Genomic DNA, 16,992 nt, shown 5'->3' with positions numbered 1-16,992 from the left:
TTTCACTCCTGAGTGTTTCTGTGGCTGTGGTCACCAGGATGGTTTCGCTGGCATTCATGGTATTGTGTTATTTCAAGCTAGCAGGTGATGGGGTAATCCTCTGTTTTACCAAAGTATGAGGGTCCTGCAGGTTTCAAGAACCCTTGTGCCAAGGAGTACTGGCTCTGCTCTTTATCTTATTGTCTCCCCTTCAAACTGATAGGAGCTGTTCAATTTTTCTCTCTGTAGAATGCTTCAGTGTTCTTCTTAGAAAGCAAAAGCAGAGTTACACGGCTGAGGTGGGCCATCACACCACATCAGAAGCTGATGGCAAATAAACCAGCTGCAGTGGCCAGCAGTCCTCCAGACCTGTGGCTTGTCACCCACGCGAGGGGAAGCACAGACTGATGATGCTGCAGACGTATTTGCCTGCCATACCTAAGCCATGTAAAGGAGGAGTCTGTGGAAACATGTGAACAGATTTATGTAAGCCTCCTGTATTTTGAAAGCGGACTGAGATGCTTTTCAGATTAACATCTTCATCTAAAACCATTTCCAGACAAAAGCTCGGCACTCGAAAAGCAACCCTTGATGAAATAAGGCCTATTTATGTACGAGTGTTTGCCATGGTCCCTGTCACCATAGTAACCAAGGCCCAGATTCACAAAACCATCTCGTTCCTGCTTAAGCACCTAAGTACCTCTGAAGTTCCCAGCCTAAATGGTTACTAAGTAAATGTGATCTCTCTGCACAGGTATTTTATGAATTGCAAGAAATTATCCCTTCTTTTTCTTTACTTTTTTTTTTCCTCCTCGACTAAGAAAGCTCTGGTTATGGAAGTAAGGATTTTTGTAGCCAGCCCATCAGTCATACTCTGGACATATGTCAAAGAGGTGGATCTAAAAGGTTATACTGGAAACGGTCATTTTCTGAACTTCTGGACATTTGGAGTGAAAATACTTCATCACTGCTGTCGGTCCATTCTGCGTAGCTGACTCCTTTCGATACAAGAGCATTTTGCCTTTGGCTTTCTCTTTTCACCTTGTATTTTGTAATCTCTGCAGAGTTAATATTAAAGACCCAAAAATATACATGAGTTCACTGATACAGCTGTCATTATTTGTGGTTAATATTTTTCAAGATTATTATCAAGGCTTTGTTTCAGAGCAGAGATAGGAACCATACTATGGATCTGAACATTGAGAAGATGTGTGTCAAGTGGCACATCCTACTTCGGTGAGAAATCAAATGAGAAATGCTGGGTTATGCTTTTGAAGCTATGAGAGTTGCTTGCACTTTACAACTGGAAATGCCAGGGAAAATATGCAAACAAGTCAACTTGCAGGTTTTCATGGCAAATTCTTTTTGTAAATGTCTTGTAGAGTTACTGGTTGCCACACTACCATTCAGTGGCACCAGTAGAGAAAAGAGATAAACTTGGTCACAGTGTCTGGAGTGCTTAACATACTGTTTCAGAAAAAAAGTTAAAAATAAAATTACTGCAGCTTCTTTTTTTTTTTTTTTTTTTTTTTTTTTAACTGGCTGCAAAACCAGTAAAACAAACAAAAAAATAACTAAACCCCAAAACTTACACCAAACCAATGAAACAAGCAAACCAGAAAAAAATTATATCTGGAAAGATCACAGAGATATATAGTTTAAAGGCCAGTGCTGATCGAGAAACAAATTCCACCAGTAAAGAAAAGTTGAATAACATTAAAAAACATTGGAAGCAATGGGCAATGGTATGTTATCTAAATTAAAAAAAAAAAAAAAAGTCTACCTTTTAATACTGTATTTTTTAAAATGCCTTAAAGAAGACTTAGTTATTGTCTGAGGTTAGTTAGAAGGTTAAGCACTATAAAGACTTGAGTGTCTGGAACCATCAGAATACTTACGTGTGTTTGGCTTTTTTAATCTTTTTTCCTCAAACAGCCTTTTCAAGTTTATGCTGGAAAATAGCCAGCTTTCGGGCTCTGCTTTCTCTGAATCAGAAAACAAAGTGAAGGATCTTGCAGCATGTTACCAGCAAATGCCCTAGGGCGGGTAGGCAGGCCTCAAGCTAGTGATGGTTGTTGGCATTTGCAGAATTAACTAGATACTGCGACACTGAGGAATCTGTCTGCAGGAGCTCAGAACATGTGGAAAGTTTTAAGATCAGGACTTCCTAAGATTGGAAAGAGGGATGACTGTGTTCCAAAGACACTGACGGTGAGGTTAAGCTGGATAGGTGTGGCTGTACAGCATGCACCCAGCATAGAGATGCTTTTAGTAAGCAATGGAAAGAACTGGACTAGTGCCTGTGACTTTTGAGCACATGTAAAGGGTGATGTGCTCAGGTGTCCTCAGTGCAGATGCCTTAAGAAAGGTGATATCTGTTCATACATGCACACCCTTTCCTTTGTTCCTGTGACCTGTGAATAAGATTTTTAGTCTGGCACATAATACTAGTAGGAAATATAACCTCTGGCTAATATGTGCTGTCTTGCATATTCATCATTGAAGTCAATCTTGATGCATTCTTTGTTTATGCTCAGGGGATGCCTAAATTAAAATTTTATGGTCTGTGCTAGTTTGGAAGCACTGACCTTAGTTTCTTACTAGATGTTACAAAGAAAATACTTTGATGAGAACATCTCAAGTTGAAGTTGTCCTAGACAGTGATATCTACTGAGGCAGTACACTTGTGCATCCTTCCAGTGTTTGGCTTTAACTTTGCTTCCTCCTGGTGACTCTTAAGATTTGTGGCAAAAATCATTTGAATTTTAACACATGAATGACTGAAAAACGGATTCAGATTCATTAGTAGTTTTCTGTTTCGCAATTAGTTTGTGGAAATATAGTTTGGAATGGTTTGTTCATGGGCTGTCTGCTGCTGATGAATAGCCCTCCTTTACTGGTTACCTAAAATATTGGTTGCTTTTTTGATTTCCTGCCTGGTTGAGTTGATTAGCAGGTGGTGAATTTTCATTTGAAAAGCCTATGGTATAAATACACAAAGTCATTTCTGTCCTAAATAATGAAACTATTGGGATACACTAGTGTTTTCACAAATCTTTGGCAGTTGTTCCAAGCACTAGAGTAAACTCATCTGGCTTATTTTACACACAAAAGATATCCACAAAGTGGTTTTAAAATCATGTAGCTATTGATCTTCTCTCTCTGCCACGGAATAATAACTATTTAATTTCAACGCAAACAGTTACCCAGGGGTTTCTGCCACATCTAGAAAATTACAGGAGTTATAGGCTTCTGCCAGGGAGAGGAGTAATATCTGTGTGTTAGAACAAACTGTACCAGCAGTTAGCCTGCAGTATCGTATTTTATGGTTTTCATGATTCCTTCCTACTATTTTGCTCCTCTGGCTATGTGCAGTGCCATAATACCATCCTAAATCTGAATTTGCTCTGTCAGTATGCCCACGATGACACCGAATGCCTTCTGGATGTGCACTTTGTAATGAGGGTCAACACCTTTTAGTCCGGATGGGTGCTTCTCATGGACTTTGTTCATCAAAGCATTTTTTTTTTTTCCTGCAGGAAGACATTTTGTAGCCTTTAAAGAGCAACTGTTCCTCTGAAGATGTAGTGCAAGGCAAACTCCAGGCACTCTGCTGTGCTGCCAACTTTGCAGAGCTGAGAGAGAATTTATTTGGTGAAGGCCGACTATGACCCTTTGTAAGCAAACGGGCATTTCCACAGCGTGTCTCCAGTGAATCAGTCAGTGCCTGGGAGAATAAATGTAATGGATTATAATGCTTCAGTTCAGGTGGCTGAGCGCAAATGCCTAAATAACGTAATGCTTTCAAATGGAAAGGGAGGGATTTTTCACCACCTGCCTATGACAAATGAAGCTTATCAGGTTCCTTCCCACTAATGAATTATTTCATAAGTTCAGGGAGCTAATTCAGTGGTGCTGTAAGCAGCAGAAGTGTAAATGGGTGCGATCCTAATCACTCTGGTGCAGGCAGAAATGGTAAGAAGCTGGGATCACAATGAGTTCCTTTTAAGTAAAGCGGTCAGAAAACAAGTTTATGTGGATGTGATCGGTGAGGATAAATAAGCAATGTGCCTATTTCACAGCTGGCACACGTTCTGAAAGGTTCACATTTCTGCATTGTCAGTGTAGGAAAAGAAGCTGGAACAGAAATGGCAACCGAATAAACTTTGAGAACCATAAAGCATAATTTATCCCAGTACTCTTCCTTATGCAGGCATTAATCCATGGGCAAATCCTTGAATTTGGTGGACTTCTGCTGGATTAGCTGCGTAGTTGAATCTATGCTGATACGGCATAGATTCCTGTTGAAAACAGTCCTTTAAGGAGGGTGGATTGGAAGGGCAAGAACCAACCTTTACAAGGGCATTTTTTATTTCAATTAATGCTTTGCTAGAGGAAGACAGACGTAGTAGATTTTTTTCTTGCTTAAATACATTTGATTCTTACAGCTTCTCATAGATTTCAGTTTGCTTTTGTGTTTGGATTGGGAATTGACAGTGAGAATATAATACAGTACGGTGACATATTGAATAGACCTTGTCTTTACAAAATAAGACGTTTCCTACCCAGAGGGCTTGTCTTTTTAATTTGGTAAACCAGAACATTCCCCTTATGGATACGGCTGTAACTTGTTAAGCTATCCTGTCACTTCTTACTTCTGTCAGTGAGATGAGCTAAGGAAAACTTGGGATGTGCGGTAGGTGGCGTGTGCTTCCTTATGGTATCCTATTGCATTGCAATAAATTAGAGTACCCACATTTTCTGTTCCTTTTTTTCTTCATATGCATAGAAAGAACATGTACAGAAAAAAAACTATCACTAGACGTTAAGTTAAGCCTCAAAGCAGGCTGTCGTGTACCAGCTCCTAGTGTCTGTAACTACCACAGCAGTCTATAAGACCTTAGGATCCATTACTAATCCCTCACTGAAGTTGATGAGAATTTCTCAGCTGACTGCTTTGATAGCTGGAGCTGACCCTTCATTAATAAATGAGGAAGGTTAAAATGCTCTTACTTAGAAATGTAGATGCAGCCACTAGCTATACTTCTCACACACATATCTGTGTAGAAGGGATTATAAAGGCAAAAAGGCAGTTAGGAAAAGCCTTTCCCTCTCAGATATTTTAAAATAAAAATAGTCATAAGTCAAAGTAAGATATTTTGTCTCAGAAGTCTTTTCTATTTTTTTTCAATGGCCATTCACACAAAATCTTTTCCTTAGAAAACAGTACATTACATCTTTTTGGAGTCTTTGTGGAGCAGAAGGCAGTGTGGTGAAATTTCTGAGGCTCAAGCTAAGCATCTCTCCGTACAAGCCTAAACTGGATTTGGGCTCCTGGATAAGGTGACAATGGAACATTTTATTATAAGAAGTATTTTTAATATATAAATGCAAACTGAAAATGAGCCTTTATAAAGTGCTATTTAAACTTTTACTGTTAAACAGCTAACATGGAAGAACACAAACATGGCAAGATAAGTTGCTCAGCTTTTTATAGGTGTTTGCAAAATGGTAAATTTGAAGAGAGTGGAGGAACTGGCATAAAGCATATTTTTGAAGTATTTAAAGTCTAGAAGCATGGAAAAAAAAAAAAACAAACAGGTAAATCAACAGAGTTTTGGGAGGCTATAATGGAAATAGTATAGTATGGACATCTGTATCTGTGCTAGCTACTGTTCTGCTGAGAACCACAGAAGAAATATTTGTGAGAAGAAGAGTGATTTTTTTTATTAGTTTTATTTTTTCTTAACCTGAGGTAGCTACAGCTAGGTGACAGCCTTGGAAGGCAACCCCTTCATCCAGCCTTGGGTGACTCTGTGTACCTAAGGTAGCTGCATGAATCAGTAGCCTGTACCCTCTGTAGAGCTGCCAGTGTCAATTTGGAGTGTCTAATTCTAATTAAGCTCTTAATTCAGGCTCTTGTATTTGATAAGTTAGATAATAAGACTATTCCCTCAGAATATCTGACTTGATTATATATAACTTTAAATACAAAGCCCATTATTAATTAGGTGCATATTAAGTGTACGAAATGAGACAGCAAGCTTGGTTGAAAATTAATTGACTTTCCCTAGCATTGTTGACTTTAGAACAGAAAGGCATTTTGCCTCAGCAGTGTCCGTGAAGATAGAAAACTCCTATGGTAGCTTTTTAAAAGGATTAAACAACAACTGAGAGAGGGGTCTCAGAATACAAGTGTGTACTGGGAAGTGGGGAGCGAATGTGTTTTCTGTGGGCTCCCCCTCAGCTGGCTTCACAGACTCACAGAACGGCTGAGGTTGGCAGGGCCCTCTGGAGCCATCTGGTCCAACCCCTGCTCCAGCAGGGACACCCAAAGCAGGTTGCCCAGGACCATGTCCAGGCAGCTTTTGGAGATCTCCAAGGTGGGACACTCCACAGCCTCTCTGGGCAACCTGTGCTGGTGCTCCATCACCTGCCCAGCATAGAATTGCTGCCTGGTGTTCAGAGGGAACCTCCAGTGCTCTAGTTTGTACCTATTGCCTCTTGTCCTGGCACTTGGCACCATTCAAAAGAGCCTTATTCTGTCTTCTTGTCAGCCTCCTTTCAGACAGAGACATTGATCAGATCCCCTTGGAGCCTCCTCTTCTCCAGTCTGAACAGTCCCATCTCTCTCAGCTTCCCTTCACAGGAGAGGTGTTCCAGTCTTTCGATCATCTTGGTGGTCCTACATTGGACTCTCTTCAGTAGCTCCACATCTCTCTTGTAATGGAGGCCCAAAACTGCACCCAGCACTCCCGATGTGGCCTCGCCAGTGCTGAGCAGAGTTGAAGGATCACCTCTCCTGACCTGCTGACCTGTTACTTTGCCCAACACAGCCAAGAATACTGTTAACCTCCATAGTGACAAGGGCACACTGCTGATACGATTCTTGCATTATTGACTGCCTTGTGTTTGATCTGTGTCCTCTTGGAGAGGTGAGAGGAGGGGGATAAGAAGAAGGGCAGATCACAGCAGGGCAAGGCAAGTTGCAGGATTTACCTTGGATGCACAGCAAAGATGGAGCACGTTCCTTCTTCCCTCCCTTGCCAGCCTAGAAGTGAGGTACCGAGTCAGGTTTATCAGCCTTTCTGCAGTCTTCCCCATGATGGCACAGCTGTATGAGTATGCTTAATGAAACAATTATCCTCTTAGTCCTTTCTTCCAAAGAGTTCTTTCAAAAGTAGGAATTTGTAATAATATAAAATACTACTACTGCTTGCAGCTGTGAGCTATAGTAGATCAAACTATCAGTTTTCCACTGCAAGTCTTTAGTCCTGCTGCCAACAACTACCTTATATATGGCTATAAATCTTCCAGGAGTGTAATAAAGGTGAACCGCGTTTCACTGTAATGGGGTACGTCTTACATGAAGACACAGAGCATTAGGAATTCTGTGTGTAATAGCCAGTGCTTCCCAATATTAATGTCAAAAGCGAGGATGGAGTGCTGGGGTCTGCGGAAGTCGTTCAGAGGTATTGCAGTTTTCTGTTCCTAAGTACTCAGATTTTATCATAGCAATGCTGCTCTAGTTCAGGAGTTTGTGGGATTTGTTTTATAAACTTCATTCTGAGGTGCTCATAGCTTGTCTGCTCTGAAAACATCAGAAGTCATTCTGCCGGAGAATTTTTTTTTTTTTTGGCTCTGTTGCTTTTGCTTTATTTCTTTTTCTTTTTTTTTTTTGATGTCAGAAATACTTTAGCCAAAAATCTATGTCTGATTTTGAAAATTCTACCTCTTTCACAAGTACTAGAGTCATAGCAGTTCTATGACCCAAAATGCAAATAGGTACCTAATGAGATTCACAAAAGAACCTATTTCCTATTGAAGACATTTAGAACTGTAATTTGGCTTTTCCTCCAGCTTTAGGAACTAAAATGCTTTACCAAAAAATGGCTCTAATGCTTGTGGACACTTCTGAAAATTTCACCCTAAAGCTTGATTATTTTCATGTGAAAATCAGTTTCAGGTAATGAACTGAATAGATAAATATATCATTATTATGTTGTGGATTTTATTTCAGTACTGTTCAGCTGTTTCTAAATTTGAATGATTAAAAACTAAATATAGTTAAAATACTGCTAATGTGCTTGAGCTTTGTCTTTTATTTATGACTTAATCATAGAGCTCTCATTACTTGTGAGCCAAAATGTATGCATTTATCCATCTATATTTATTTACTGTTTTGTAAAGTTGTGAAAATGTGTTATAAAAGTACTCACTGGCTTTGATTTTCATGGTTAGGCAACTGAATCCTGTTATTAAATCCTGATCTACAATGCCTGCATCCCAGTTGTTGTCATTTTCCAGTGTCTTTTGGTCAAATTAAGTGTTGCAGCAAGTCAGTACAATTCCTGTGGAGATCTGGAGGTTATTATTCCGTAGTAAAATTGGCATTTTGCCTGGCTCTGTCTCACCTCCCACTCAGCCTGTGTGGCACAAAGAGGCTGACTGAGGAAGAGAGCAAAGAAAGCACAGAAAGTAAGAGGAACAGACTTGATAAGAGTCTTCAGTGTGCTTTTTATTGCTGCTTTTGTCAGCTTGCTGTTATGAAAGGAAACTACATATCAAGAGGTTGCTCCTGTAACCCAGCTTTTTTAACTCAAAAGGTATTCTCTATGTGCACATACATATGAATATGTAATTAGGCTTAGTTTCACAGAGGCAGAAAACATAGAAAATTCAATAATTTTTTGTTGACTTTTTTTTTTTCTGGAAATTGCACAGCCTTTTTGTTATTCCTGTTTTATCAGTGTAATGATTCCAAGGCCTTTCCAATGACTATAGTGTATAAAAAAAATAAAAAACAAGCCACATCAAATAATACGTGTAAACATGTCCATAACCACGAATACCTGGCCTTCTAACAAATCTATCTTTCCAATTCCTTTTTTTTTTTTTTTTCTAAGGAAAAAAAATAAATAACCACACAGTCTAATGTTGTCCTGCCTGAAAAGTAAGGTAGGACTCTTGCTTGCTCTGCTGCCCACCGTTTCTTGGTGAATGAAAGGAAAGAATAAAGGAAATTCAGGGCATTGGTATAAGTGGTAACCCTGCAGCTAGGCTAACTGCAGCAGAGGCTGCTCTCTGGGTTAAGGGTTTCAGGTGCCTGCAGTCAGCTCTGCTGTAGGCAGTGGAGGGAAAGGCTGCACAGCTCGCTGCAGGAGATGGGTTGAGTGGATGCCATTCAGCAACCAGGGAGAGCAGGGCATGAATGGAGCTGGCTGGCAGCTCCGTTCCCTGCATTAAGCTGCTGTGATTATCCCCGTCTTCATCCCTGGTGTGGTTTCTAAGGTGTAAGGAGGAAGTCTGGTTTCACTGAAAATGGTCTTTAAAAATGAAGTCTGGAGCTGTGAGTGCTTGCTGCAGCTATCACCTGGCAGGTCTACTTCAGAAAGATTTATATGACTTCTTTCAGATGGGTTTCTCACAACATGTCAAGCTTAAATCCATGACCTGCTGATGTCCTTTGTGAAATCTGAACTTCTTTCTTCATCTCCAGGAAGCACAAACTTCCCAACAATTGCATCAGATTTCAAAAACTGAAGTTCTGGAGAAACTTAAATCTCACTGGGATTATGAAGCCATCTCTTGCATCTTGTGCTTCCCAGTACAAGACTTTCCTACAGCAGACAGATATATTGTTGATATTATTTCAGTGTACCTTTGTAGACCGGTTTTTAGTCCTAATCATCAAAGTCAATGCAATTGTTTCTTTCCCATTGCCAGAGCCTTGACTGCAGCACACATCCAGCTCTACCATTCTTTGCCTGTAGCATTCATCCTTCATTGGACACATAAAACTTTGAGGCATTTCTCTCTGCTGTTCTGTTGGTCAGGAAATTTTAGCTTGAATTCGCCACATAACCTTTTGAACAACTTGCATTTAAATGCAACATTTAAATGCCTGCCCTAGCAAGGGAATCTCCTGTGACATAAAACATGCAAGCTTTTAATGATACACATTGAGGGCCAGGGTTTATATATTACCCAAATGCAGGGCTGTACCTTGAAATTGCACAGGTCAGAGAACCAGCTGCTGGGAGAGCACTGATACCTTACGTTGTTCACAGAAATGCTCTGCGGTGGGAGAGATGCACTGAGAAACCCTGTAACATCTTACCTTGCTTGAAAACCAGACAGCACCTCTGAGCAGCAACATGTATGATCTGGTTCAGTTCTGTTTATTCTGTTTAATCTACCCAATCTTCCTAAATGCTTGTTACATTCCCTGTTAATAGAATTTTTATAAAAGTTCATTCAGCAAAAGTTCATCAGGATGCCATGTCAGGAAAGTGGCTGAACTAATGCTGCTCCTCAACCTCTGCAAAGACCTGATGCAAGCCATGTGCACTGTAAGACTGCAATAGATGTGCAAGTTAGCACGGGTACCAACAGGTGGGGGTTCACAAAAGATAGTTTAGAGCCAACTAGGTGCTGTCCGGGCATCAGCAAGTGTGTAGTGTAGACATGCCTCAAGAAACTGGCTCGGTTAAGTTTCCTTAGTCTGGCTCATTGGAAGACTTTACGTTGCTTCTGGTTTAGGATGTCTTTGTGGACAACAGAGATTACAGCCTTATGTGTGTAAATCTGTTGCTTCTTACTGTCTTCTGTTTCTGTTAGTAATAGTATAAGCAAGGAGCAAAGCTGTATGCTGAGATTTCCCTATTGAATCCTGGGATCCTCAATTGGGATGCCCTGTATGTGAGCAGAATCTTTTTTTTTAATCTTTTTTTAATCTTTTTTTTTTTTTTTTTGAATGAATGAATGAAAGGTACTCTGTCTGCTCCAGATAATTTGTAAACTAAACAACAGCAAATAAACAAAAACCTCAAAATTAATCCTGTGCGGATAAATCTGGTCTATTTCAAGGTCAGTGTACATTTTAATCATATGCAGGCTTAATTCCGATCCCATAGAGGGACTGGACTGGCCACTCTGTTTGCAGCCAAGCAGAATTGGCTCCTGTCCTTAAAAACTCAGCCACATTCACTGCAGCTCTGGAAAAAGTGTCTTGTGGGCAGAATTATTCTGGTTTCACTTGTTGAAGTTTATTTGGCAAAACCTGTGTACTTCTGTTTAAATTAGGTGTCAGAGTAGAAGAATTTATGCTGAGGAAATAGAGAATAAGTCAGAATCACAGAACAGCTTGGGTAGGTGGGAACCTTAAAGACCATCTAGTTCCGACTCCTGCCATGGGCAGGGACACCACCCACTAGATCAGGTTGCCCAGGGCCCCATCCAGGCTGACCTTGAACACTTCCAGAGATGGGACACATGGTAATAAACCAGAAATCTCTGAAAATAATTTGATCTTTTTTTTGTTGTTTTTCAGAATATTGCAACATTTTTGCACTACTTCTGAAGATTACACTGTCATTTTCACATCTGGATGCACAGCTGCACTTAAACTGGTAGCAGAAGCATTCCCATGGATACCTGAAGGCTCAAAGGAACCCAGTAGTCGGTTTTGTTACCTAACTGACAGCCACACGTCTGTGGTGGGTATGAGGGGGATAACGGCCTCAATGAATGTATTATCTGTTCCTGTAAAACCGAAGGAATTGTTATCTGAGAAAAACTGGTTACCAGCTGAAGAACAAAACAGCACGACACCTCATCTTTTCTCTTATCCAGCTCAGAGCAATTTTTCTGGTACCAAATATCCCCTTTCATGGATACAGGACATAAAATCTGGAAAACTCTGCCCAATCAAAATACAAGGGAAGTGGTTTGTTCTTCTGGATGCAGCTTCGTATGTGAGCAGTTCTCCACTAGACTTGGGAGTTCACCAAGCTGACTTTATCCCTATCTCATTCTATAAAATCTTTGGATTTCCTACTGGTTTAGGAGCATTATTGGTAAACAATCGGATTGCCCCCCTCTTGAGGAAAACCTATTTCGGAGGTGGAACTGCAGCTGCATACCTCGCAGGAGCAGATTTTTACTTCCCAAAGAAATCTGTGGCAGAAAGGTAAGCCTCTGTTTAACGAAGCAGGGTGTTTTTTTGTTGAAAATACTGTCTTTAGACAAATGTCACAGTGTTGGTGCATGCACTGGGCAGTGATACCTGTGCTGCTTTATGCAGTTGGACAGGCGTTTCACATCTAACTGATTTCTTCTCAGTATTCTTTTTTATAACTGAAATACGTTATCTGAAATAACCAACTTCCTTCCCCTATCCAGTTTGTTACAACCAGTAAAAATGTAAGGGTTCATCCAGTGACTTAACGGTTATTCCACTTGTTACTTAATTTGTAGGTACGGTACCTCAATAGAACCCTGATTTGGTTATGAAGCTGTGCATCTGGAGCAGCCAGGCCAAGGTTGATCACTCTCTTTAGTGACCCCCAGTGAAAATAGAAAGTAAGGGCAGTCTCTATTATGATCCACGGTGAAAGTGGAAAGAAAGGGCCTTATATCTCACTGGCAAGGTGGTATGCTTTACTCTCAGGAGAAGCTTTATCAAAGCATCACACACAGTAAGATGAATTACCAAGGACATACATTTGTTGCACTCTTACTTCAGGACTGAGATTCTGGAGAAGCTGTAAAGCTCTCCCACAGAAGATAGAGGACACCTAACAGAGGTCAAATGTAAATACATAAGGAAATACAAGGCAATAGATAAACTTCCCCAGTCCCTTAATATACTGAAATACCTCTCTCAGTGATAGTTGATCTCTCTACCTCTCTCCCTCATGCCATCACCAACTTACACAAATGCAGTGAAGGGGCTTCCTTCCTGTCCCACATCCAATACATCCGCACAAAGGGAAGACTTGAGATCAACATTTAGTATTGAATGATAGTCCTTGGAAGTGGCTGGAGGCGTAAAGGGGAAATGAAAAACATAGCCAGTCATGCCTAGCATTTGTTTATGGATGTGTATTCAGCAGCACAAAGTCCTACAACTCCCAAGATGTAAATGCCTGTCCTTCTAGTGTGTATGTAATAATGCCTAAAGGTGGTTCGTGTGCGTGCAGCTCTCCTAGTTGTATGCTTTGAGTGCTGCTGTGGGGTTTTAGTTCTGGACTGATAAATGCTCTGGCTGGCTGCATTAGCCTGGCTCTCTTGCAGTGTGAAGCCATATTTCTGAAATGGACATTGGTGTGGTGAACAGTCAGTTAATCCATTAATTTAGAAATAAAAACATCAAGCAACATTACTGTTCTGACCTCTGCTTCTGTTTTTTTCAAGCCAACAAGGCTTTGAAGTGCAGCAGGATTACTCACTGCAAGTCAGGGTGAAAGGGCCCAGAAATCATGGGATCTAGTGGTACCCTTGCAAGACGTGAAAGCCAAGGAGAAACCCTGCTTTAATTTGACCTGGGCAGGCTCTCATTTCTGAGTATCTTTTCTAGAGGTAATTGACACACAACTCCTGACATTGCATAGCAGATAAAAATATCTGAAATATTTGTTAGATCTCAATTCTTCTTTTATACTTTTTTTTTTTTTTAATTAAAGGGGGAAAGGTATGTGGGAACCTTGAGGGAGCTCCATCTCTGTTATCTTTTTCAAGAGTTTTCAGAGGTTGACTAATTACAAGTCTTCCAGGTATTTGCAGCTCCCACTGTTTTCAAGTGGTCTTTGTTACTGGATCGGAAGAAAGGCCTGCTTTAACCTTTTTCTGCTACGGGGTTATAAACAAGGGAGTTCATCCAATTTGATTTCTCAGGCTGGGTGCAGAGTGTCTAATCTTGGTATGAAAGAACCTAACTGAAATAATCAAATCTGACACCTGGGCCCAGACGTGTGATGCTAGTTCCTATAAGACTCCAAAGTGTCACTCAGTTTGACTCATACATTGATAAATATTTACTTTTGTCCTCATCTACTGCTTTGCTTTTTATTTGAAAAACTAATTTTTAAAGGTTCATATATAGAGCATTATTGATTCTGTCCAGAATCCCTTGTGAACTATGGAGACTTGAAGTCCTGCCTATAAAGGCCTGAAGTTTTCAAAGATAGGTCAGGAATTAGGAAAAAGCTTCCCTGAAAACATAAAAAACAACAGCACTGAAAATCTCAATCAGCGTTCTCCAGGCTATTTCATTTCAGATTTTTTTTTCCATTCAGAGGTTACGAGGTTTTGCTTTGTTATGTTTTTAAAGTATGTTCTTAATAATAAAATACACAGAGACAGAGCAATTAGGAACAGAACTACTACACTTCAGATGAAATACCAGGCCACTATGGCCAAACCTACTGTTACCTTATTTATGGCCATCTTTCCTTTCCAGGACTGTCAAAATTGTTATCTTTTGTCTTAATGGATACAGCTTTTGCTGGTGTTATTGGTACTTTATTTTGTTGGTTTTGCTAAATAAATTATTCTATCACAGACTTTCTTAGATCCCTTTAATACCCTTAAATCACTTCCATATTTTCCCATTTCATGGCAGTAACCAGTCTTCCTATCTCAACTTTTAAAATCATGTTTATTGTATTTTCATCCTTGTATCAAACAGCTTGACAAATTATTATCATTCACAAATCTAGCTTCATTTCCCATGTTTTTTTTTTCTGCGCAGCATGAGATAATAAAATAATATGATTATATATAGCAAGAATTCAGCGATAAAATATTCATCATCTGCCCTATTTTTCTTTTGTATCTGGGAGTGCTATTCAGAATCAGATCATTCTGGAATTTATGACTAAGAGAAAAGGCACTGTTGTTTTGTCTGTAAATTGGATCTATCTGCATCACAGTCAACCAGCATGTTAGCTGTTGCGTGTTTTTCATTCCCAAGTGCATTTTCAACATCTTTGAAAATCCAGATGGCGTGACTTTGTCCCTGACCAGTTCGAGTGGTCCTTGTCTCTGTTGCTTGGATGATTTGACAGCCCCAGAGCACCACCCACACTTTTGTAGACTATGATGCAGTGTACTTAACCAGAGCAGCAGCAAAGGTTTATTTTTTCTTGATGCAGTTGGTTTTTGTTTGTGAAGAATTAGAGGCAATGTCCTTGGGCTGGATGGTGGTTGTCGAACAACTGTAGAGTCCCTTGGTGAAAAGTTGGTCTTTCTGGTTGAAGTTTAGTTTTATTGAAAGTTTCTGTTTCTAAATCCCAACACTGAGGAGGCATTCATATGTCATTTTGCAGTCTAATACTCTAGGTCATTGTTTTTTTTTCAGTAACAAAGATTGATTAATTGCCCAAAATCTCAACACAACCAGAATAAATTGAAAATTATGAATTGGTGAGACAAAAGTAATCCTCTGGGGATCACTTTTGTTCTTGATTCACCATGGTATACACCTTAGATTGATTAATCCAGCATAAACTGCAAGTAGTGCCTTTGATAAATGCTTGTAGAGTTCAACCAAACATGTAAAAACATGTTTGTGAACTTGGAATAGGAACCAGCCACCCAAAGAGAGAAGCAGCAATATAGGTAACACTTTGGAGAGAAAATACAACTGTGAGTGACTTTCTGGCCCACCATCAGTCAGACCCACCTCCTTTCAATTGTACACCCTTTAGATGTCTTTATTTCTATTTTCAACCTCTTGCCTTGAAAACCCCTGTCAGTTTTCAAGACAGCCTTTATTCCTGAACTTTTGGCTGAGCACCTGGTGACATGTTTCTTTTTAGCTACAGAGATGGAGAAGATTGGTGGTTAAGGTCTTCCGAAACCCTCAGTTCAACACCTCTTTGATTCCTGCAGAGGTTCAGACAGATACCTCCTGCAGTACAAAGTCAGTTGTAACCATAAGGCTCTTCCAGTAGTGATTTTGGAAAAAAAAGAATCACTTGCCACTCTGCTTTTGAAGTGACCACTCCCATATTTTACAGAGTCCAGAGCCATAGAAGAAGGCGCTCTCCTGAGTAATCTCTTCGCTAAGTGCTGGGGAGAAATAAGATTTGTGTTTTCATCCTCAGTGTTTCCTGGTGCACAGCTGGGAAATCCTATTCTGAAGTGGATCAAGTATAGGGCTCAGAGCTGTAAGTACTAGGAACAAGCAGAAGAGACAGGCATCGGTGTTGGACTTGATGATCCTTGTGGGTCCATTCCAACTCAGGATATTCTGTGCCTAATGTCTAAATGTTTGTGATTATTGCTGTGTGCAGTTATAGATGCCCAAGCTACTTTTAATCAAACCAGCTCAAGTCCTCAATGCATTGTAGCCACAGTGCCAGAGAAATCCATGCCAGGCAACTTACATTGCCTCTGAGGAAGATATTTAGTCACACTGGAGTGTCTTTGCACTAGGCTGCAATCTGCAGTAGGGGATGTATGAGTGGGATCTGTTGCTTTTGGGTGGGGGTATGGTAGATCTTGCATGCTTTTTAGCATTGTTCAGCAAAAAAAAAAAAAAAAAAATGATAAAAAACATAAATGCAAAGAAATTTAGACTGTACTTTGATCAAATACAGCACAAATCCTGCCTGAGCTAGAATGCCTATTTGCAATCACTGCAGTGACCAAGTTGTCATGATACAGTTTCACCCCAGGGATTTCTTAGACTCAAATTTAGAAGCAAACCTTTGCCCTGAGTCTTTGAGAAGCTTTATAAATTTGTAGAACCTGATATTGGGATTGTATAGCATTTTCTGGTGATAAATTTATTGTGTAGTGTTTTTCTTGTGCTTTGCAGATTTTACGTGATTGATTAACCTGTTTGATTTATGAGGAAAAAGAGTGTTAACTTGTTCAGCATAAGAATCACTTTTTTTTTCCTTCACCATTTGTACTGTGTACTTGATATTAGCATGTAAAAGGGTGAGGCTGGCTTTTTGACCCAGATGATATTTACAACATACAAGTCCTGTTCAGATAATGTTAAGGCATTGATTTACTTCAAAATGGGGGAATTAAAGCTTTTGCTACCTCAGGCAGTTCTCGGGAACAGGAATTGCTGTAAATACTCCATGGTATAGTGTGTAATTAGTATAATGCTCTTTGTTTGACTCCTGAAGTCTTAGAGACAAAAGCACAAGTTAAGGCAGATTTACTGAAGAGCTGTAACTAGTGTCAGGGGGTCAATTTAGTTATTTTAACCTA

At 39.9% G+C, this 16,992-nt stretch overlaps 1 protein-coding gene across 6 annotated transcripts in view; it reads left to right on the top strand.

The window, feature by feature from the left end:
* The window catches only part of MOCOS (molybdenum cofactor sulfurase), a 232,342-nt gene that overhangs the window by 75,810 nt on the left and 139,540 nt on the right, over positions 1-16,992 (top strand). For 5 of the 6 annotated variants that reach the window (XM_035317368.1, XM_035317362.1, XM_035317363.1 and 2 more), the window contains one exon: positions 11,312-11,950. In XM_035317368.1, the coding sequence (XP_035173259.1) occupies positions 11,312-11,950 (639 nt within the window). Of the gene's footprint in view, positions 1-3,518; positions 3,657-11,311; positions 11,951-16,992 lie in introns of all 6 variants that reach the window. The other variant, XM_035317365.1, reaches the window with a different exon arrangement.

The sequence above is a fragment of the Oxyura jamaicensis genome, chromosome 2, assembly GCF_011077185.1.
Source record: "Oxyura jamaicensis isolate SHBP4307 breed ruddy duck chromosome 2, BPBGC_Ojam_1.0, whole genome shotgun sequence".
Taxonomy (NCBI): Eukaryota; Metazoa; Chordata; class Aves; order Anseriformes; family Anatidae; genus Oxyura; species Oxyura jamaicensis.
This window is presented reverse-complemented; position numbering and strand designations above follow the sequence as displayed.